Source organism: Sciurus carolinensis, chromosome 5, assembly GCF_902686445.1.
Source record: "Sciurus carolinensis chromosome 5, mSciCar1.2, whole genome shotgun sequence".
In the NCBI taxonomy this organism is placed as follows: Eukaryota; Metazoa; Chordata; class Mammalia; order Rodentia; family Sciuridae; genus Sciurus; species Sciurus carolinensis.
This window is the reverse complement of record NC_062217.1, coordinates 3,773,888-3,797,851: the sequence shown is the minus strand read 5'-3', so window position 1 is coordinate 3,797,851 and position 23,964 is coordinate 3,773,888. Positions and strand designations below refer to the sequence as shown.

The window sequence follows — 23,964 nt, the reverse complement described above, 5'->3', positions numbered from 1 at the left end:
AGAATAAAAGAAACAATAGTGAAGGCCACACTTCTCAGAAATATTTTAAAATTCTCAATGAATATTTGCATGTTAGTCACTGTGGTTTGTTCTGAGGCAACTTTAAATATCAGAGTTATTTTATCAAAAGTAGACTTTGCACCCAAAATATGTGATTTTTCTATGACTATACTCACGAGACTGGCTAAAACTAGTGGTATGTAGCTTTGTTGCCTGTACTTGTGACTAACTCAGGATCTGTTCCTTAGAGCCCTTGCTTGGACACACAACTTCTTTCTAAAGAGATTTTGTTGGGTTGAAGCATGGGACTCAGAAAGGGAAATATTGCGTGTGTAGATTTTCCCAAACGACTGGCTAGTTTTAATTGTGAGACCTTCATCATTAAGAGATAAATTACTTTTGGAAGATTATTCCAGCCAACTGGAAAACAGTGTGATGCAGAAGTAGTAGTGGATCACAGCACACCCAGGAGCCTTTAGTGGGGTGAGTCCACGGTCCGGCTCAGCTGTACAGTGGAATTCACACTGAGGAGCGGGTGCGTGGAAGATTGGAGTGGGGGAGTAGATGTGCACTCCTGCCGCCCGGACACACCATAGATATGCGGGGAGAGAGGAAGACACAGAGGCTGTGCTCGCCAGGCCCCTGAGGAACCACGGACACAGCTCACCAGAACAAGACTGCTGCTCACTAGGACCCTCGCCCTTGGCACCAGAAGTCAGCTTCATAAAGCTACTGGAATTGCCATCCTTGTCCCAGTCTTACCCCAGCCTCACCCCGGGCAACCAAGGGCCATGGAGTGGCCCAGACGAGAGAGAGGACTTACTCTCGGTCACTGCAGAAGTTCTGTCCCAGGGTTAGAGTCGATCTGACCTGGCTTTTCAGTAGCTCTGAGGAAAGCTTAGGGCCCTTTCTGTCACTCTGCTCTTGCAGCACGAGTGACATTCCTGTGAGGTTTGTGGTGGTAACGCCTGAGTCTTGGGCGGACACTGGACGTTCTGTAGAACTGATTTATGCAAGGCAGTGGCACTTGGAGCCCTCGTGCAGGTCAAGGGTCAGAGCCTTGGGAACCCCACAGGCACTTTGGGAGGAGCAGCACAGTAGCACAGGGTGCGCCTCTCCTTCGTCTGACTTGTTGACAGTCCCTTCTGTGGATATGTGGCGCTCTCACCACTGGTGGAAACCGGGTCGGAGCCAGGGCACTGCTGCCAGCGCGTCTCACAGGGCCTCGGCCACCCGTGCACCGCGCTGCCAGGCTCAGCTCCAGGAGAGGAGCTGGGGTCTCCAGGTGTGCCGTGTGCTCAGTGCGGGGACATGCTGGAAATTCTCCAAGTGGTTGTGCCAATTTACGTTCTCACCAACAGAATACAGCAGCCCTGGTTGCTTCTCTTCTGTGAATAAGGGGATTCTGTTTGTTTGTCTGTCGTTCTACTGGCTGTGGAGAGGGGACTCTTACTTCCCTCTAGTATGTGTTTCTCTGAGAAGCAATGGCATGGACCACATTCTCACGTGCCTGTCCTCCAATGACATCCTCCTTTGTGAAGTGTCTGTCCAAGACTTTCAAATTAAAAGCATTAAAATGGTTTGGTCACCTCCTTTTTCTCCATGATTTGAGGACTTTAAGGATTCTGGATTCTAAGTGCACTTGGGAAGCACCTGGGAAGAGGTAGGGTGAGATTCAGTTTTCTTTCTCTGGTGGGTTTGACAAGTCCTTGTTTCTTTAAAGACCAGTCTTCCCTTCTGCGCTCTGGGGGCCTCTGCCCTCATCCGGGCTCCGTACAGGAAGGGCCCGAGGTCTGCCGTGCACGGCGGGGTCCACACTGCAGACCTTCCTGTTGGACCTGCAGCGTGGCCTGAGCTCTTCCTGGTCCCAGCATTTATCTGTGGCTTAGAATCATCTCATCAACTCCCGGGCTGTGTTGGGAATGGGGGTGAGAACCTCCTGGATTTGGAATTTTATTGTATGCAACTTAAAAACAACTAAAATTTTAGAAGTTCTGAGTCTCTGAAATATATTCTTTCTTTTAAATTCCTCTCAGTGAATTTAAATGTTATTATAAATATTTTTTTAATTATTTTCTGTGCATGGTTATTATATAAAATCAAGATTTTAAAAAATAACATTACCTTAAATTCAGTTAGTTGTAAAATTCACTTGATAGGTATAAAATTATTTAATTTTTTAAGTGCACAAAATCATGTTTTCTACAAAAAAAAAATCGTTTTCATTTCTTTTTTCCAACCCTTCTGCTAAACTTTTCTTATTTTACCAGATAAGATTACCAGAAAAATAGTAAGTAGAAACTGCTGTTCGACTTAAAAGTAAACAATTATTCCCAACCACAGGGGAGACTCCAATAACCACATCAGATATGAAGAAAATTCCATTTTATTTGTATTTTCTAAGAGGCTGCATCATGAAAGGAGTGTTTAATTTCATCAAGTACTTTCTGTGTGCAATTGAGATAATTGTTTTTCTCATTTATTGTTTTGTCTGTGAATTCTGTTTCCTTACTTTCAAATGATAAGCAAATCCTGTTGTTTATGTTTGATTCTTTTACTTATAATACTGGATTCTATTAGATAGTACTTACAGTTTTTTGTATTTATGCTCATGACAGAGATCAGTTTCTGAATTTTCTTTTACTATTTTTTTAGTCCTTCATATCAAAATTATGCTGCTTCCATAAAAGGAATGTTCTGTTTTCCAGCCTGGGAGAGAGTTTGTGTGAGCTCAGTTATTTCTTCCTTAAATGTTGGGAAGCACTCACCGGGGGACCACTGAGGCCTGCTGTTTTCTATGTAGGGAGGACTGTAGCTCTGGATTTAATTTCACTGACAAATACAGGGCTCTTCATGTTCTCGTTCCTTTTTATTTAAGTTTTTAATAATTGTAGGAGTTTTCATTTTGTTTAGGGGGTGTTTTGGTACCAGGGATTGAACTCAGGGGCACTTAACCACTGAACCACATCCCCAGCCCTTTTTTATATGTTATTTAGAGACAGGGTCTCACTGAGTTGCTCAGGGCCTTGCTAAGTTACTGAGGCTGGCTTTGAACTCTCCATCTTCCTGCCTCAGCCTCCTGAGCCACTGGGATCAGAGGCGTGCGCCACTGCGCCCAGCCTAATGATTGTGTTTTTAAAGAATTCTTTGCCTTCTTAAAATCAGTAATCTAGGAATTTATTAATTGTATCGGTGCCTTCAAAGAAAAGTATCTCTTGGCTTATTTTTTTCTATTGTGTATTTATTCTCATTTAACCTTTGCCTTTGCTCCTTGCTTCTTCCTGCTTGCTTTGAGTTTGGTTTGATTATTGTTTATGTGGCATAGCATTTGTTTGTGACCTTGGTTAAAAAAGAAAGTTTTTGAGACTTTTCTTTTGCTTTCAATACTTCTTTACTGACTTCTACATGTCAGGTATTTCATAAGTTCATTGTCATTGAATTTAAGATATTTTCTGTTTCCATTTGTGATTTTTCTCTTTGTCTTATGACTTCCATAAAAATATGAACTTTATTATTTTTCTGTTTTCTACTCTTGTTCTGGATCTGGGTAGGTTGGCCTACCAGGTTATTAATTATCTCTTATTTTGAATATACTGATTTAGTCATCTATTAAATTATGGATTCTAGTTAGGTTATTTTTATTTTAATTTATTTATTTATTTATTTATTTATTTATTTATTTATTTATTTATTTTGTGGTGCTGGGGATTGAACCCGGGGCCTTGTGCTTGCAAGGCAAGCACTCTAACAACTGAGCTATCTCCCCAGCCCTAGGTTATTTTTAAATGGTAAAATTTCCATTTTATACTCTTGAAGATTCCAGTTCTCTGATGAATTTTTTAATGGTTCCGCTCTTCTCTTTTTCCTTTTGGTGGTACTGGGGATTGAACTCAGAGGCACTCGACCACTGAGCTACATCGCCAGCACTATTTTGTATTTTATTTAAAGACAGGGTCTCACTGAGTTGCTTAGGGCCTTACTTTTGCTGAGGCTGGCTTTGAACTTGAGATCCTCCTGCCTCAGCCTCCCAAGCCACTGGGATTAGAGGTTGCGTCACCACACCTGGCCTCCACTCTTATCTTGGCCGTGTTAGTTACTGTTATTTTAAGGTCACATCTGATGGCTCTGACATTGGGATTATTTTCCGCTGTGTGTATGTGTATGTGTATGTACGTTTGTGTGTGTGCTGTTAGTTTTCTATTACATGGATGTATTCCTGGCATTCATGGACATTTTTGATTAAACACTGAATGCTCCAAGTAGAAGATTGCCGAGCCCAGGATGCTGTTATTTTCTTCCAAAGGAGAGCGTCTTTTCTCCTGGTGGGCAGGTGAGCTGCAGGCAGGTACCTTCCCTGGCTGAGGCGCCTTCATTCCCTACTGGCCCTTGTCCAGGAGCAGTGGCCCTGGCGAGTCTGTTGGGAGCCAGGCTGATGTCCACCGACTGTCCTCCCTTGCTGGGTCTGGAGCTAGAACCCGACGTCGTTCCCAGAGCACTGAGAGACTGCCCACATCCCTGCTTTACTCCTCAGACACTTAAGTTCACTTCCTGTGAGGTCGCTGAGCTTTGCCGAGAAAGGGTTGCACAGAAAGCCCCAGGCTGTGCATTTGGGTTTCTCCACAGTGGCTTCCTCCGTCCCAGCGGCTTTGCTGATTTTCTGAGGCTACAATTTAGATGCTTAATTTGTATTTCATAAAGTTTTTATAGTTGCTTATGGTAAGATAATTAATGTGATAGCAGCTTCTACCCTGTAGATATACGATATGATAGGCCTTACCTGTATTTATTACACTGATGTAAGAAAATTAGGGAGTTCTTTGCCTTCAAGTCCTAAGCTTGTTTGCAAGTTCATTATTATTTAACTCGATTTGTACCTTGTAGCAGGAGTTGGGGAGAGGAGAGAATGTGGGAGAACAAGCACATGCTATTTTAAATTAACTTGTGATATGTTATTCCTGATGTATCTACAGGATCACAGTTGATTATAAAGCTGACAAGCATTTTATAGTGAGACAAAGTCAGCTTTGAATAACTGAATGAAGAAAATACGCAGAAATAACTCATTTAAATGCTCCTGTGAATGTAGAGGTTCACTTATAAGTTTTGGCCCAAGTTTAACATAACAAGGGTTTTTGGTATGATATTTCCTTGTCATAGGATCTTACATCTTTGGTAGAAACATTCTTCTATTCGGTAGATTTGTTTGTTTTTAAAGTGTCAACAGTGTGCCAGTTTTATGGCTTCAAATAATGTATCCATAGTTTTTTCAGAAACACATATTACTGGAGAAAAGGAGTCACACATTAAGAGGTTTATTTCTTTATTAATGTAGAAAAATGTTGTAAAACATTGGGATAGCAGCCAGAAAGTTCATCACAACTTAAAATGCAAGGTGTCATGTCCATAATTATAAATAATATGATTCGCATATACATTTATATAATTTATATAACTGTTTAATTACATGTTTAATACACAAATATTAATATTTAACATATGTGTTTTGCATGCACACATTGCTCAACATGCTCATCATTCCCAACCATCATAGAATATAAGAAGGAAATAAGTTGAAGAATATGTGAAATAAAATGTGCACGGATATAAAACTTACAGTAAAATCACCTCATTCTGCAGGTCACAGGGAATTCAGAAGTGTGATACTTTCAGAATTCACCTCCATCAAGCAGGATAGTCCACAAAATTGAAACAGGAGTAGATACAGTGATGTAGGTTAGCTTGGATTAGTGAGCATCCTCTGCAGAAGTGTTAGAGCTTAATAATCTAAAATCAGCTAGTCTTGCATAGAATCACATTAAAGGAATCATGCTGTCCCCTGGACACACAAAGAAAAGAATATTGTTTCTGTGTCTGTTGATTATCATTCTGTTTGTCTTTTTTAAGTGACATTTTTTTTTCCAAATGATTTGGTTTCTTCCCCTGGTGACTGGGTTAATAAAAGGATGAAATACACATTAGGTGCGATCTTACTTACAAAGGTTGTGCAGGCCAGGAGTCACCATGTCCCATGCGTCTGCGCCGTCTTGTCCCATGCCTTCTTGTCAACACTGATGTGCTGTCTCAGGCCTTGGCACCATGTCAGTTTCTCCTTCCAGCAAGTCATTAATGGTGGATGCAGGACCCTCTTTCCGGTCAGGCTCATCCCGAGACGAATGTGATCGGGTGGCAGCAAGAAGCCCTGTCCTTTAGATCCTCGCTGCCATGACAATGTCAATCATTGCTCACCGTCACTGAGGAGGGGAACCTGGCAGGCTGGCACTGGGACTTGTGCTGTCCATTCACACTGAGGACAAGGCCATCGTCAGTTTTCAACATGTGAACTGTAGGAGAGAAGAAGTGGAAAAGTAGCTCGATCTTCCTGTACTAGCTTTACAAAGAGCAAACTTAAAATCAGAAGCCAGCATGCTTTAGCAAGCCAGCCAACACCTGTGCAATCCGTTAACACCATGCAGTGTGTGAGACACCGAGAGACACTACGTGGTTGTCCTCATCCTTAAAACTGCATAGATGTTCCCGGGACAAAACAGCAATTACTCTGAAGAAAATCCAAGGTGGCACCTGGGGACAAGAACGCAGGAGCCGTGTTGAGGGGGTGCCCTAATGGACGAGTCAGGAGGGGGAAAGGAGAGAAATGGAATCCAGGTCAGAAAGGTGTCCCATGGAAGGGAAATGGGAGTGGGGCGAGGCTTGAAGAGTCAGGAAGGTCCCAGGGAAAGCGGGTCGGGGCAGGAGGATGATGGAGCCGGCCCTGGAGGTGGAGGTGACACAGGGCCATGCAGAGGAGTGCACAGTGTGGTTTGAGAAGAGCAAGACGTCAGATGAGCAAGACGGTTAAACATCAGGTCCAGGCCTGGATCATGAGGTCCAGTTAGAGAGTGTCCTCTCAGCAGCACCCGCGTGCAGCCCAGAGGCGAACATCACCTTTACTCACCTGCAGGTCTTTGCAAACACGTGAGCTTTTCCAGAATGTGCCACCTGTTCATAGATGCTCCATGTGAGTGAAATATTTTCAGTAGAGTGTAAAACCGGAGCCCACGCCACCTCCAGCCCCGGGCTTCTGGCAGGTTCTGTGAGGTCCCCATGGTCCTGACAGATGGGGGCCAGTAGTGGAATGAGCCCTTCATAAACCATGGAAGTGGATGGTTAGCTTCAGAAATGAACACATGCCAGGATTCTGCCCCTGCTGGCGGTTCACTGAGAGGCGCCAGCACAGAGGGAGAAAGGACAGGCTGACCCATAAACAGCAGAGACCACAATCACCGGGACCAGAGGGTCCAAGGAGGATTAGGGAGAAGCAGACAAGCTGGTCTGTTGCCAGCTCTCCCTTGAGCTGAGGCAGAATGCCTGAGATGGCCACGGTCCTGGAGTCCTGTTGTCCCCAGTAATGCACAGGGGCAGGGAAAAGGCGATGCGGAGAGAAAGGAAGCACGGACCTGAGCACCTTCGCTGGATGCACTGCGCAGGCTGATAGTATCTACAGTGGAAATGGCAAGCAGGGAAAGCTAGATGGCCTGTCCGTCCCTCAGAGAACTGGAGCCAGGTGAAAGCCTCGCCTGGTGACAGAGAAAAATGAATAGAGACTGATGTGATATCACGGTGATCATTTCCAGAATGGTAGTATGTACGAGTCTCAGCACTGCTCCGCCCTGAGCAGGCCCGGCGGGAGCAGGAGACGTCTGCAGGCTCACAGAGGAGGACGGGAGGAGGCCGGGTGGACTCTCAGGGCTCTCTTCATGTCTGATCGCTTGAAACACTCGGCCTAAAGAGAAGAGGCGACTCAAAGGGGGTTAGAGACGCAGCGTGAGATCCGCCTGCTTCTGGGTGCCTGCCGTTCGGTGTGTCCCTGATAGCTGATGACATTCTCAGCAAACCTAGATCACACCCATGTGACCTGGGGAAAGTAGAGCAGTGTTAGGACAGACGTCTGTCCTGCCAGGACCTAATCCCGGGAGGCTCTCTGCTGCTATGCACATTAGGACATGTGTATCACTGTGATGTCATTAGTTTACTGTTCATTTCAGATTCTGGAATAATGAAAAGTACAAAAGTGTCAATATAGTACACTAGGCAACTGTGTGCCCACTGTCCGTATGACTTTGTAGATATCGCAGATTAAAGATGCCACGTTTTCTCCATTTGAGCTACAGCTGTAAAGACGGGATAAAAAGATGACCTCATTCAATTGCAGCGTGTTTTCTGGGCATGTCACAACGCTGTCCTGTGCTTCAGGGGGTCTTCAATGCCAGGGACACAGGTGCAGCTGCAGCCACCACCTCAAGCTGCCACCTTCATCCAGTCTGTTTCCTGGACATGTCTGCATTCATGTGCATATTCATTCAAAAATTGCAGATGCCATTGTTTCTTAGATTTTAATTCACTCAAATAACATATCGCTATGTCTTCTTACAAAAAATGGAAAACAACTCCATCAACTGTGGGTTTTTTAAACTTTTAACTAGGGTTAGTCCTAGTTAACATATTCTAAATTAAAAATGCCTTATTTTTTTGTACTGAATCACAGTTATATTTAACTATTGATCTCTACTACAGACTTCTAATTTATTTTTCGCTTTCCACTGAGGTTGGTTGATGGGTTCTTTCTTGGTCCTGCTTGGGAGTTGCAGAGATGCTTGACTCCAGCACATCTGGGAGCTTAGCAGACAGTACACGATGTTTCTCCTCATTGGTTAAAACAGCAATGTTCAGTGATTAGGTGTGTTTTTCAGCCTTAGAGATGTTGTTGGGCAAGCAAGCTACAGGTGCCCAGCCCGGTCACCTAGGCCAGTCACTACTGCCACTTAGCACCCAAGTCCTCATCTGTGACACGAGAACACCTCTCGCGGCCCAGTCCAGGTTTCCAGGGCACTGGATGAGAGGGCGTGTGAGGAGTTGGGACAGCGCCCTGCGCGTGGCCCGGGAGCCCTCCTTGCCATCAGTTATGGATGGACCTTGGCAGCATCTGAGTGTGCGGGGCATCTTGTCATCGGAGCCGGCCTGTCCGCTGCCACAGAGACCCTGGCATCTTTTCTCATATTTATTGCCGTGTTTCAGCTGTTTCTTTGCCCCGTTTCCTATTGTGTTCCCTCTTTTCTTACAGTCACTAACTGATGATTCACGACTGTGCGCCCAGCGCCCTTCCGTCTCCGTCTGCGCTTAGCTCCTTTTTAGTATCACAGGTTGAGCAGGAGTTGTTGAATCCACCACACTGAGACAGCACCTTCATTCTTTATCATCTGTGTTCACTCACCCCGTTTCCTTACCCCCGAACTGTGCTCATGCTGCGAGCTGCTGAGGGGTGCCTCTTCGGGGGCACCCAGGGGCGAGCTGCTGAGGGGTGCCTCTTCGGGGGCACCCAGGGGCAGGACATCAAGGCTGCAGGGCCTTCCCTTGCACTGATGCTGCCCGGGGCTGCCTTACCTGTGGTACACTCTGCCCTGGTGGCCCTGACACCACGTGCTCCTCTGTGTCTGACCAGTTCCACTGGATGCCATTTGTGATGTTCACGAGCTATTTCTCATGGCTGTAGATCATTAATTCTACTTTGAAAAATCCTTTTCCCATATACCTTTAAATAATTTTAAGCATATAAAATTTGCCATGAAGTAGCACAAACTATGTTTTCCCTCAATCGTTTTATTTATTTTAGTGTTTAGTTTTTAGTCGTAGATGGACACCTTTATTTTATTTATATATTTTCATGTGGTGCTGAGGATGGAACCCAGTGCCTCACACGTGCCGGGCAAGCGCTCTACCACTGAGCCCAGCCCCAGCCCCAGCCCCAGCCCTCCCTCAGTCATGTTAAAATGGTTTGCTGGCATGGCCCACGGACCCTGAATGGACGTGTCGTCCTGTCTTGCTGACTGGCCAGGGTCTTCTCCAGACAGGCACCAACTCAGGCCACTACCACTGCTGCTCTGCTGCCATCTCATCAAAGGGCCTCACTGGAGAACCCACTGTCCCCATGACGCCCACACAGCAGTCAGGCCGCGTCCAGGGTGCACTGACCACCAGTCTCTCCCTGTTCTTCAGGGCCCAGCACTCCACGGTCCTTGCCTGATTTTCTGACCTCAACATCCTCCATGATGTAGGTCAGTGATTGCAGAAAATAAAATTTTTGTTTGGCGTTTATTCATGACTCAGAAGTCTTTCTTATATTAGTTTTCATTCTAGTGTAACAAAATTCAGTAGCGATTCCCAAGAACAGAAGTCCTAGCAGCATATCCCCCTAGCGTCATAAATCACTAAAATTTCTCTTCATTGAAATTAAGTTAATTAAATTTGTATTTTTCTGAAAAAATGTGTACATTCATGTGTGATTCAGGTGCAACTGGCGTCTCATTCTGCACGTTCAAAGCCTTGCTCACTTACGTTGCCAATGCTAAGCGTAGGGGAGAGTGCGTGTGATGTGAATTACTGTGGTTTCAGTCTACTTCACGGGTTTTTATTAAACTGGATTTATGTAGGCTGTTCTTACAGAGAGCAGAATATTTTAAAGCTCATGAACCAAGAAATGAAGGATAAAATAGGAGGCTCTATTTTGTTGCTCTGGTGGCTTGAAATGTGCACAGAGGGTGGAACTTTATGAGTGTTTTGTGGATCCAAACGAGGTTTCAAAGGAGAGAGCCCTTCAGTTTTACAGCAGACAGTACAGCAGTCATCATGTCCGTGGAGGAAGGGGCCTTGAACCTGCACAGCGTCCTACACCTGCACAGCATGTTGGACCTTGCACAGTGTCCTGGGCCTTTCACAGTGTCCTGGACCTTGTACAACATCCTGGACCTTGCACAGTGTCCTGGGCCTTTCAGTGTCCTGGACCTTGCACAGCATCCTGAACCTTTCATAGCATCCTGGACCTTGCACAGCATCCTGGACCTTGCACAGCGTCCTGGACCTTACACAGCATCCTGGACCTTGCACAGTGTACTAGACCTTGAACAGCATCCTGGACCTTGCACACTGTACTAGAATTTGCACAGTGTACTGGACCTTGCACAGCATCCTGAACCTTGCACAGCGTCCTGAACCTTGCACAGTGTACTGGACCTTGAACAGAGTACTGGACCTTGCACAGTGTACTGGACCTTGCACAGTGTAGTAGACCTTGAACAGCATCCTGGACCTTGCACACTGTACTGGACCTTGCACAGCATCCTGGACCTTGCACAGTGTCCTGGACCTTGAACAGCATCCTGGACCTTGCACACTGTACTGGACCTTGCACAGCATCCTGGACCTTGCACAGTGTACTAGACCTTGAACAGCATCCTGGACCTTGCACACTGTACTAGAACTTGCACAGTGTACTGGACCTTGCACAGCATCCTGAACCTTGCACAGCGTCCTGAACCTTGCACAGTGTACTGGACCTTGAACAGAGTACTGGACCTTGCACAGTGTACTGGACCTTGCACAGTGTAGTAGACCTTGAACAGCATCCTGGACCTTGCACACTGTACTGGACCTTGCACAGCATCCTGGACCTTGCACAGTGTCCTGGACCTTGCACAGCATACTGGACCTTGCACAGTGTCCTGGACCTTGCACAGTGTCCTGGACCTTGCACAGCGTACTGGACCTTGCACAGCATACTAGACCTTGCATGGTGTACTAGACCTTGAACAGCATTTTCCTTTTTGCTGTCCTGTCTCCAGGTCTCTCAGCTGTACCTGAGCCACACCGGGAGGCCCAGCCCCTCGCTGCCTCCCCACCTCTTCTCCTGTGCAGAGAGGGCCTTTCACCAGCTGTTCCGGGAACGGAGGCCTCAGTGTTTCATTCTCAGGTGAGTCCACCATGCCTGCCCCACACTCAGATGTGCCCCGTGAGTTTGGTGGGGGGACAATGTCCTCCTTACTCCTGGTTGGCACTGATTTACCTCCTCTACGCTGGTGGTCCAGTGTGTCATTGTGGTAAGTACAATTGACTCGTGACACGGGAGGAACATCTTTTCTATTAGAAATGGCCCCAGGTGCAGCGGGATCAATATCAACAAACTTAACCTGGAACTCATTTCATTTTGAAGATTTAAAACTTAGAACCACAGTGATTCTTCTTTCAAGCCTAAGAAATGCAGAGGAAGCAAGCTGACGCTGGTGTCCCAAGCCATGCTCAGAAGGCCCTGTTGCCCGAGGCAACTTTGTCTCTTTGACAGTGACTGCGCTCTTGTCCCCACGTCTGGTTATTTACCTCTGCTCATGTTTCCCCAAGAAGTACTCCCAGAAGTGGGTTTTTATTTGGTATGTAATGGTGATTTTAACCCATAAGTTTACATTAGAGCAAAATTTCTTCAAGTAAAGGGGACTACCACAGGATGTAGGGGGAACTGTGCTTATGTATGGAGAGATTCAAGAAATATTTAACTACTAAGCTCTGCGTCAGAGAATTATATTTTAGGCAGCCTGTGCCAGAGGGAGACACCTGTCAGTGTGCACAGGTTGGCCTCGCTAACTGCAGTGGTGTTGGCAGGAAACTGGATGTGTCAAAAAAGTAGCCCACAAATTCAAATGAAGCAAAAACAGTGTCAAGATGGAACCTGGGTAGGTTCTTATTTAAAATTTTAAGTCAGCATTTATTTATTTGATTTTACATTATTAATTTCATCAAAAATCCCTTGGAGGGTTTGATTAGTGTGTTGCGACTTTAGTGTTCCAGGTTTCAAGATGGCTCGCGGCAGTTTTCACACTGTGTTTGGAAGAACTCAGGGATGAGAGACACAGGCGAGGGGCCTCTACCCATCCCTGAATCAGGCAGTTCTTTTTTGTCTGCTTTGCTATTGGGTTTCCTGGTCTTTCTTGAAAAGGGAATCATATCTTAAAATTGCTTAGAAAATAAATTGATGCGATTGTGGGGAGTATAAAATAGCATTGACAATAACAGCTGCTATTTACTGAGCACTTACAATGTGCCAGCTCAGATGCTTTTCTGAGCCTGAATGGAGCTAAACCCCTGGAATGGCCAGAAGAAAGTGCACCCCAGCCTCCTGTTGCTTCCCAAGGGGACCATCAGGAGCCCTACTGGTCTTCCCTAAAGTGATGGTCACAAAGACTCAGAGTGGCTGAAATTCTCACTGACCACTCAGTTCTAGAGCAGACCGTTCAGCTGCTGTTCATGAGTCGTGAAGAGCGTGGGTCCCAGGTGTGCTCAGGGTGAGGCGAGGGGGAGCCGGTGGACCACCCTCCTCTGGGGTTCCAGGACCCGGCCCACGATGCCCAGCAAGCACCTTCGGTGGAAAGACTGGCTCCCTGTGTCGAACCTGAGCTCTCCGTGTTATTAGCTCATGGAATTTTCCCCTGGGAAACTTGATGATAAGCTGCAGAACCAGTGCTCTTTGGGACATTTCTTAAGACTGAAAATGCCATGTCAACAGTTTCTTCCTTCAAGTTTCCAAACAGCCTCACCGCGCCCTAGCATGGAGAACGGAAGCCAGCTCTGAGGGCACCGGGAGTTCTGACTGCAGACCTTCTCTCTTCTTTCAGAACTGAGTGTCGTCCTGCGGCTTTGCCCCTCCTCCATCCCTCTGACCAGGGCAGAGACCTTCTCCACCCCACCCGATGGGGTTGTCATGTGCAATTCAGTTGCAGAAGCAGTTTACACACCCTGTGCTGGGCTCACGTTGTGTCCCAGAAGTGGCATTTGCAAGGGTCATTTAAATCCTGGTGATCAAGACTCGAATATTCCTGAACAGGTGTCCTGGAACTTAGCACCAGAACAGAAGATTTGTAGTTTTCCCTCTGAATTTTATTTTAATATTGATTCTGTTGATAATTTGTGGTCCAAGTAGTAAAATGTTAAGGGATGCTGCAGCCAAGAGGAGTGGACGCTCTCACTAACCATTTGGGACTTAACTGAGGACTTTTCTGGCAAAGATCCCTGCTTTAGGCAGATATTTCGCTGCTGTGTCCAAAAGACCTGTCAGGAACAACACAGGGGAGGAAACTTTATTTGGGGCTCACGGTTTCAGAGGTCTCAGTTCACAGATGCCCATCCCATTGCTCTTGGTCTGAGCTGAAGCAGAGCATCATGCAGAGGTGTGGAGGGGTAGGCAGCCAGGACATGATATCAGGCAGCAGGGAGGGAGAACTGTGCTCGCCAGGGACAGAATACATGCCCCAAGGCACACCCTGCAGCCCCCTCCTCCAGCCACGCCTCACCTGCCTACACTTCCCACCCAGCCAATTCATTCAAGTGGATTAACACACTTACTAGGTTAAGGCTCTCATTACCCAATCATTTCACCTCTGAACTTTCTTGCATTGTCTCACATGGGAGCTCCTGGGGGGCACCTCATATCTAAACAATAACAGGCCCTTTAACCAACTTCATTAGAATCAAAATTTCCTTGCAGAAGCCTGCAAATGTTCTAGTAAAAGGACATTGAATTTCTTTGTGAGCTGGGTGTGGCGACACATGCCTGTAATCCCAGCAACTCAGAAGACTGAGGCAGGAGGATGGCAAACTCAAGGCCAGCGTTAATAACTTAGTGAGACCCTGTCTCAAAATTTAAAAAAGTGCTAAGCATGTGGCTCAGTGATTAAGTATGTGGCTACCTGTTTTTATGAATTTTCTATTTGAGTCAGAAATCGCTTCATTGAGTACCAGACTGCTTTGGTAACTACTGTGTAGGAACTTCATGATGACCTGATGTCATTTAGTGTCAGGAATGTGGTGTGGCTGTTATTTGGAGAGATACTGTAAGCTAGTGAGGTGTATGGGGGAAGTCGGTGTTATCATCATGAACTGCAAACTTAGGCGATGACAGTCTCTCTGGATTAGAGGAGAATGCTAATCCCAGAACCACCTTGAGTCAGGGAACCTGGAAAGGTTCCCTCTAGGGTGTTCTGAGGGCCAGGGTTGCTGCCCAGGGTCCAAGACCTCATACCCCTGAGTAGCTGCAGCTTCAGGTTTGTTTCCAGGAGAAAAATAGGCATGCTGGGAGGATGGGCGACTTCCCCTGGGGGTGTAGAAAGATTTAATGGCTTCCTCAGACCAGCAACTATGGCTCTGAAGACATGCCCTTCCCATCTAGACAGCTCTCACCGCTGTCACTCAAAATGCCAGGGACGAATCTGATGTGCCCCTCCCTGCTGCAGACGCCAGGGATAGAAGTTAGGGCACATCCCTCTGTAGCCTGTACGTCTGGGACACCATTCACACGTGGCACCGTGTTGGTTCACCAAACGCTTAAGACCAGTGTGTCCAGTGAAGAGCGAAATCATACCAGGAGTCATCAGCCTGTTTACGTCCCCCTCGCCACCTCCGGGTCTGGAATCATCTCTGGTTATCTAATGTTTTAGTGCCTTTTCTGAACTAGTGAACTGTTTTCCCTGTTTTCTCTTAGTGGGGAGCGAGGATCTGGCAAGTCCGAGGCCAGCAATCAAATAATGCGGCACCTGACCTTCAGGTCTGACTCCAGCAGGGCTGCGTTTGACTCCAGATTTAAACACGTAAGTTGCTGCTTGGGTTGGCGGACGTGGGCATGAGTACGTTGAGGAAAGGCAGGGGTGGCTCAGGAATAGAGAGGGCGTCCCAATAGGCAAAAGGAGGTAAAAACTGGGGAAGGAAAAGAGGAAGAGAAAGCTGGTTGAACCCTGGGGCAACCTAGTGTTGGCCAAGTGAATATTTATTTTTAGTGCACTTAAAATCGTTCGAACATCCTCTTTTATATTTGCTCTGAATAGTTGGACTTGGGATGAATCAGAGTTCACTGTTGCTCCTGTAGAAAGTGCCACTTTGGTACTTTGGGGGGACCGACTGGAGGGGACTTACTGCGGGGATTCTCGAGCACTGAGGATGAGGTTTCAAGGCATCTGGAGGAATGGACAACAGGAAACCCGAGTGACGCTGGCGGCCGGGACAAACCAACCCCAAAGCCAGCCTCCGGGTCAGCGGCACTGGACACCCTTCCCCCACTGCTGCATCTGCGAAGGAAGATACTTCAGAAGGAAGCAGGGCACCTGCCGGCAGCACAGGCCAAGCTGGACAGTCCCACAGTGAAACTCGGGTTGTGCCCAGGGCCCTAGGGGAGCTCCTCGCGGACTGTCTCCTGCTTCTGCTCAGGTCCGGGAAGCTTTGCTGGCAGGGCTTTTCAGGCACAGCAGGTTGGAGGAAGCAGCTCCCCTACAGCTGCAGCTGTTGTCCTCTCAGTAACACAGCCAGAAACCCAGCACCCCCTTTCTCCAGCCTCTCTCTCCCTCTCGCACAATCACGGTGTCTGACAGTCCCAGCTCCCTAGCCTGTCCAGTGTCCTTCAGGTCACTGCAGGGTTGGCGCCATTGTCTCTCATTGGATGGCCTGTAAGTGTTGCCCTGTCTCCCTGGCTCTTGACCATCTTCCCCTGTGTGTCCATGCAGCTACTCTTGGTGACAGGACCACTCTGCCTGCTGGGTCGGCCAGGGCCCAGGCACTGTCCTCAGCTGAGTGGAAGGTCGCAGAAGACCCTGGTCCAGAGAGAAGGCTCAGGGAAGAGGCGAGCCCCGCCGGCTCAGGGGAAGTCCTGGACTAGGCAGGATGACTGCACGCGGAAGGGCAGCCCTGAGGCCCACTCACAGGCCACGGCCAGAGGAGGGGAGCTGGCCTGTGAGCTATTGCGTGACTTCTTTTCTCAACACGCTGGGTGATTCTGTTGCCAGTGCACAAAGCCCCCTGAGTAGGCACAGCCCAGCCTTCTTCCTGACAGTGCTGGGTTCTTCTTCAGTCTCGGGCTGTGACGTTCCTGTCCTTGCCCTACATGGAAGCCACTCTGAACACAGCCAAACCCAGCCAGTCCTTCACTGGCTCATCCAGCCAGTGCCTGTTAGCTACCAAGTGAATCCTGCAATGCAGTCTTATCCCGCCATGGGGCGGGGCTCGGGGTCAGAGGTGAGTCAGTGAATGTGAGGACCAAGCAGGAAATACTTTGGCACAGACAACAGACGGTAGCAAAGACTGAGGGTGAAGAGACCGTGACTCGTCTCTGTTGAGTCCTGTTCTCACCTTCATGCACCCCCAGAGGGGCTGTTGCTAGAAGTATGTCAGTGGGATCAGTAGGACAGTACTTGAGATCATCCCCCGAATGCAGCTGTCTAAAGTCAAGTTAAAGTCCTGACGCACTGAGCTGCTGTGGAGCACTGTGCTGCTGTGGAGCACCGTGGCACCATGGAGCACCGTGCTACCTTGGAGTACCATGCTGCCTTGGAGCACCGTGGCGCCGTGGAGCACCGCGCTGCCTTGGAGCACCGCGCTGCCTTGGAGCACCGTGGCACTGTGGAGCACCATGCTGCTGTGGAGCACTGTGGCGCTGTGCATTCCACGTCCCCCGCCTGCGCTCCTGGCACCGCGGGCAGGTATTTCCACTGTGGCAGCATTTACTCAGGAATATTCTGAAAATTCATAGCATCTGATTCCTCCTTGAGAAACTAGAGAGACTTTGTTTAATCAGTGGGTTGGTATTACATATCATACTTTTAATTCTAAGTCTTAAAATTTTAAATCTACTCTAACGTGTTCCCGAGCTCATGTCTGAGTCTAGAGATTTGTCTCATTAAGAATGCATGTTAAATCAGTTCTGCAACATACTTATGGAGTATCGTCTGTGCTCATGAGTGACTTTAATTTAGTCAAGCATTGTGGCCTAGGCCTGTAATCCCAGTGACTCAGGAGGCTGAGGCAGGAGGATCACAAGGTTCAAAGCCAGCCTCAACAACTCAGTGAGTTCCTGAGCAGACTGAGCATGTGGCTCGGTGGTTAAATACCCCTGGGTTCAATCCTTGGTACCAGAAATAAAAAAGAATATATGACCATTTATTGAGCTCACACCGCATTGAGGGTCACATCATTCCACAACACAGTTCAAAATTAACATTTGGAGTCAACTTGGGAAGAATGGTGTAATCCGTTTTCTTCATTCAGATATCTTAATATGCTGATTACTGATACTGAAATGTCAGAGTGTGAATAATCAGCAGGGTATAAGATGAACACAGGTTAACCAATGGAGGCATCCTAACTGACTTAATTGGCTCTAAATCATAGCCTAAATCAGCCGTGCAGCAAGACAATGATTTGAGAGCGTGCCGGCTGAGAATGTTCTGGACTGCCCTGTGGGGTGTCTGGTGTATAGGGGCTTTGCCGCCAGCTCAGGGGAAGACATCTGAGCTGCTCTCCTTGAGCCGAGATAGGCATGGTTCTTCCAAACCAGCCTCTGGGGGTCAGAGCTATAATGTCAATGCAAATTCCAAGGGAAACTGCCTCTAATTCACTAGTTTATTTCACTCATTCCTTATGACACATGGAAGATGTCACAAGTAATGATTTCTATCCTCACAGAAAGCCAGCCTCCAGGTCTGCGCACAGCTTACACTATGCATCAGCCATGGTATTTTGTTTCCCTTTAATTCTCAACCACATGAATGTCATTCAGCGAAGAGGTTCATAGAAATCATTCAGCCACAGTTTTTACGAAGCATCCGAGGATGTGTCCGGGGATCACATTCAAGTGCCTGATAGATCCGGGGGCACACTGAATCTTTATAGCATTACAAGGGTTCATGAAATTAAGTGCACTGGGGAAGTGGGCGGTGCTTCCAGCAGGGAAGAGAATCCTGACTAATGAGACGAGTAGAAAGAGCTCCCCCGACAGCTGGCCACGTTTCCCAGGCGGTTGAGATCCGGAGCACGCTCAGTTGAGGAGCGTTCATTAGGTGAACCCGGAAGGAGGTGGACGGAGCCAGGAGAGTTCCTGGCCTGCCGTCAGCAGCCTGGGCCCTGGGGCCGCTCAGGACGGACGGTGGGGCTGGCCACCGCACACAGGACTCCTGCTCCCAGCGAAGCTGTGCAGGGAGAGCAGCAGCGGAGCCCGAACCCAGGGTGGATAAGGGGAGAGGCAGTGGGTTATCTTGACCTGCAGCTGGCAGAGAAGATGAAGGAAAAGAAAGGTAGAGAAGTAGAAGCCTGGACGGAAGTTCCTCCATGGCTTCCCCAGGCTCCCACGCAGGACGATGGTCTCAGCGGAGGGCAGGGACAGAAGACCAACAGGAAGGGGTTGGGAGCAAGCTGCCCTGGACAGGGGTCACGCTCATGGCCCAGTGCCATGAGAAGGGAGGGCGGAGGGCGGGAAGCTGCAGGGGTGACTGCAGGTGAGGGAGGGTCTGGCCCTGGGGTCCAGACGTGGGTTTGCCAGTTGCATGCAAGTCACGTATTCGGTTTCAAGGACCACGTGGCGATTTCTGCATTTCAGCCTCAGACTGCGGTTGCCCAGTCAGAAGCCCAGGCAGGTTGTGTTCTGCCTTCACAGTGCTGCGGGCTCGCCCCGTTCCCCGCGTGGGACGGAACCCGAGGCCACGTGTGGTGCTCTTGTCCCCTGCACAGTTTCAGATCCGCTCAGATAAGCTGAGCAGGGCTACTGGTTCCTGGCCACTGTGTTTGTTCTTAAACCTCAGAAGCCAGGGATTTTCCATCCCATTAGAAAGATTGAACCAGAAAAGGCATGTTTTGGAAACTGCCTGCAACTTCTGGCCAATTCCAGCCCAAATGAGTTTCAACTGTAAGAAACCTTCCATTCCATTCAAATCACTTTAAAGAGCACTTATTGAGCAATGCAGAGTGTGGCCCTTGGCTCCCCTTGGTTGTAGGAGGCCTTGGATTTCTACTCACAGAAAATAAAAGAAGTTGCTACCACAATAGGATGTAACTATTATGATGTGACTATTGAAGTTGATACCAAGCAATATAAACTGGGAAAAGCCAGGCCAATAAGATTTGAATCCTTAAACATGGACATCTGTGTATTTACTTCCCTTCACTTACATTTTTTAAGATGCTATTTCTCATCATTTTGTTTAAAAGTCAAAGGCAAGCGGTGGTACAAATGCTAGTTTTTTCTTGGTGCAGCTCTTCAGGTATTTATTTAGTGCCACTTCTTGGTCAGGGGCTAATTAAGTATGGAAACCAGTCTGGCTTCCTCGGCGCCTTAGTGTTTAAACCTTGGGCTGCAGGCCAGCAGGCACAGGGGAAGAGCACCACGTGAGTGCTCAGGCTTGCTCCCCGACTCCAGGGACCCGGGTTCCTGTGTGGCACGTCTCCAGTGTCACTGCAGCAGTGGCAGCTGTACACTGCACAGCTAGGCGGGCAGTCCTGGGAGCCTGCCGGGGTCAGACCCGGGTGCACGACGCAGCCCTGGTCCTGGAGAAGGCTACTGTGTCCCCGTTGGTGAATCAGAGGCACCGGCTGTGAGGCTAAGGGCAACATTACGGGCACACGAACCTCACTTTAGGGCACCGCCAGCTGCGTAGTAAGCTCAGAAGAAACCGCGCCTGCGATTGTTTAAGTCGGTAACAAAACGAATCCCTGTCTTTGCCTAACGGTCACTCTGTGCCAGATGCCATGAGGCAGGTGCGTCACATAGGACACCAGCAGCCACCCGAGGAGGGAGTCATTCATGTGTCAGAGAAAGGAGGAGGCGCGGGGTTAAGGGACTTGCCCAAGGGCACACAGCTGTGGCCGCCTGAGCGGATGGGAGGCCTCCCCAATCACTCCATCTACCATCGCCCGGGTCCCTGCTGGGCACCTGCTAATGAGCTACGATGCTCCTTCACAGAAATATGAAAACACCACTTCATCGTCACCAAGCCAAAATAACTCAAAGTCAAACGTTTTTAAAGCCTCTTCCTATTTTTGTTTCTTTTATACAATTATGTAGTCAATATTATAAATCTTTATAATATGATATCATTATTATTTTTTGATCTCTATTTAATTTTATGTGGTGCCGAGGATCAAACCCAGAGTCTCATACATGAGGCAAGTGCTCTACCACTGAGCCACAACCCCAGCCCCAATAATGTGATATTATTATAATATTAATTTCACTCTCTCTAAATATAGCTATACTGTTAACATTTAGCTTTTATTTTTAAAAAAAAAGGCAAAAATTAAGAGCCTAATAGGTACAAATTCAACTTTTTTTGGAAAACATTTCTATCACTTGTTATCAAATTACTTCTTTGAAATCCAGTTACTCTGTGCACACCCGGTCATGGGTTTTTAAGGATTTAATATGCTGAGCTGGAAAGCTGCAAACTTCAGAAGCAGATGGTCCAACAGACCGCATTCACCATTACCACAGCTTTTGGCACTTTTGTGGTTAGCATGGAAGTGTGGTTTTATGGTCTTTCAAATGTAGTATACTTCTGGGAGAAATAAAACACCTCAGTACAGCAGATGTTAGAAAATTAAAAAGTAGATTCAAAGAATTTTTTAAAAACTTCATAGTAAAGTTTAAAAATACCTTCACCAGAAATGACAGGGGACAGACCGTTGCCCTGTGCAGCAGCGGGGCGTGGCCGTGCGCCCTCTTGTGGCAGGCTGGGTAACTGCCTCCCGTGGCCTGGGCTTCCAGATGGTCACTTTCTGGAGAAGGGCTTGGCACAGTGGCCATCACAGGTACACAAAGCAACAGCCTCGCCCCAATGCTGCTATGTTCCTGGTTCTGTGGGAGAAAGCGGTTGGAAAGGGGCACAGCTGCAGTAGGGGGAGGCTCCCATGTGGACAGTTAAGAAAACTGTGCCGGCGTTCCTGTGAGTACATTATTTAAAAGTAAGTTCCAACTCGGGTTTACCAGGATTCTCTTCCCTCCCCTCCAGGGCCTCAAACACTCTCTAGTGGCCAAGTGTAAAATTCTGAATGACCTTCAAGTGTGTGTGTGTGTGTGTGTGTGTGTGTGTGTGTGTATGATTTTCTCCACACAGGTGTGGACATTCCGTCTGTGTCATTTTATCAGCAGTGGCCACAATCGGAAGCATCACACACTAATAGTTTGCATTTGAGTAGAAAGGGTAGCTGTAAAGCATTCCCCTTGTGTTGGAAGCGTAGGGTCTTTCGGATGGTGGAGCAGTCCTGCCTCCTTGCTGACTTAACTCCCCCCTCTCATTTTTAAACTCTGAATAGATGAGTGACCTCTCGTCCTCCTGCTGCAGGTCACGTGCATCTTGGAAGCCTTTGGACATGCCAGGACGACACTCAACAATCTGTCCAGTTGCTTCATCAAGTACTCTGAGCTTCAGTTCTGCGAGAGGAAGAAGCACATGACTGGAGGTAAGTGGACAGCTAGCGGAGGCCTCCTGTGCCCAGGGGAAGGCAGAGCCTGCGGGACCTTGGACACAAATGGTCACCTTCTGTTACAGTCTTTTTTTTTTTCTCTTTTTTGCAGAACTTGGTATTGAACCCAGGGGTGCTTTATCATTGGGTTGCACCCCCAGTCCTTTTTTTTTTTTTTATTTTGTGACAGGGTCCTGCTTAGTTACCCATACTGACCTTGAACTTGGAATCCTCCAGCCTCAGCCTCCCCAGTTGCTGGGATCACAGGCATGTGCCACGGTGCCCAGCTACTTTCTGTCACATTCTAAGTAGGTACACAGTGGAGGGAAGCCATCTATAAACATCACGGAGGAGAGAGCATCCGTGTTCATCACAGATGTGTTAAAAACCTCCCGCCACACTCTGCAAAGTTCCAGTGCCTTAGGACTAGATGGAGACTCAGGCGCTGGGGGCTGGGGAAGCACGTGAAGCCCGGGAGGGCAGGTCCTGAGATGGGGATATTCTCATGTGCAAGGTTAGCCTTTTCAAGATCATTAGTGTAGAGCCAAACTGAAGAGAGCTGACTGAATCATACTTGCTGAATGGAGAAGGGAACTCAAATACTCAACTTACATAAATCACGATTTTATGTGATTTCTTCACAGAACACACAGCAAACTCTATCTCGAATAAAATCAAAGCTGTATTTTTAGAAAGATTGAATTAAAACAAATCCAAACATTAAAATAATCACCCAGCAAAACTTAAAACAGAACCAGTCTCTTGTTTGATTTAAATAATCATTGTATTTTATGAAAACTTCTCATTTAAAATTCAACTAGTTTGCCAGGAGTGGTCGTGCATTCCGGAAATCCCAGCAACTAGAGGCTGAGGCAGGAGGATTGCAAGGAGGCCCACCTGAGTGACTTAGGGAGACTCTGTCTTAAAATGGATGGATGGAAGGAAGAAAGGAAGGAAGGAAGGAAGGAAGAAAGAAAGGACTGGGGATGTATCTTGGTGACAAAGTGCCTGTGGGTTTAATCTCCAATGCTGGAAAAAAATTTTTTTCAACTAATTTATACTTCACTTGGAATCTTACCTTCTTCCAATCATGCAAATTAATACAAATATAATCAAGTGGAATTCCTAATCTTGGAGGGGCTTTATAGGAGCTTCCAGGACACAAACATTCACTAATTATAAATGATTTTTTTACAGAACTCAGTTGCATTTAGTTTTTCCTAGTCATCTTACATCCTCTACCAGAAAGGTTAGTTTTGACTATTATCTAAAGAAAAGAAGAGCCTGATTTCAGAAAGAGAAGGTGAAGATCAAATTTCTGCCCAGTGAAATCTGGTAAATAATGTGCTCACGAGAGAAAGAAGAGGCCTTTTCGGGTCTGAAGCCAGAGGCTTCACTCTGCAGCAGGAGGTCAGTGGCTCTCTTGTCTGTGGCAGGGAGTCCCAAGGCCAGTAAACCCAACAGTCCTTTTCCCTCTACAGAAAGGCCAGGCCTGCCTCCATTATGACCACGGTTTCCTCTCTGAGCTTTTGGTAGGTTGTGGCCATGGTGGCTCAGTGGGCAGGAAGTACAAGGACAGCAGGCTCCAGTGTGAAGGTTCCGCCCCTTGCCACGCAGGCCTGTGGCCCCAGGACCAGCGCTGTTGGCCAAGTCCGTTGGAAATGCAGAGTCTCAGGTCTGCTTACACCTGCCCACCCTACAGTGTCACCAAGGCCTCTGGGTCCTCCTGAGGGTTGAAGGCTGAGAGCACCCTTCCACTCAGCGCTGACCACGTGACTGCTCCACGGCCAGGCGAGGAGTGCTCCGGGCATCGGGAGAGACTCTCAGCTCAGTGCTCTTTACTCGGGGGACAGCCACTGGCTTCTGAAAGCGGTG

General features: G+C 47.6%; 1 protein-coding gene across 4 annotated transcripts in view; it reads left to right on the top strand.

Moving 5' to 3' along the window:
* Myo16 (myosin XVI) overlaps nt 1–23,964 on the top strand; it is a 606,187-nt gene that overhangs the window by 350,976 nt on the left and 231,247 nt on the right. For all 4 annotated transcript variants that reach the window (XM_047554578.1, XM_047554580.1, XM_047554577.1 and 1 more), the window contains exons 13-15: nt 11,673–11,800; nt 15,356–15,461; nt 21,969–22,086. In XM_047554578.1, the coding sequence (XP_047410534.1) occupies nt 11,673–11,800; nt 15,356–15,461; nt 21,969–22,086 (352 nt within the window). The remainder of the gene's footprint in view (nt 1–11,672; nt 11,801–15,355; nt 15,462–21,968; nt 22,087–23,964) is intronic.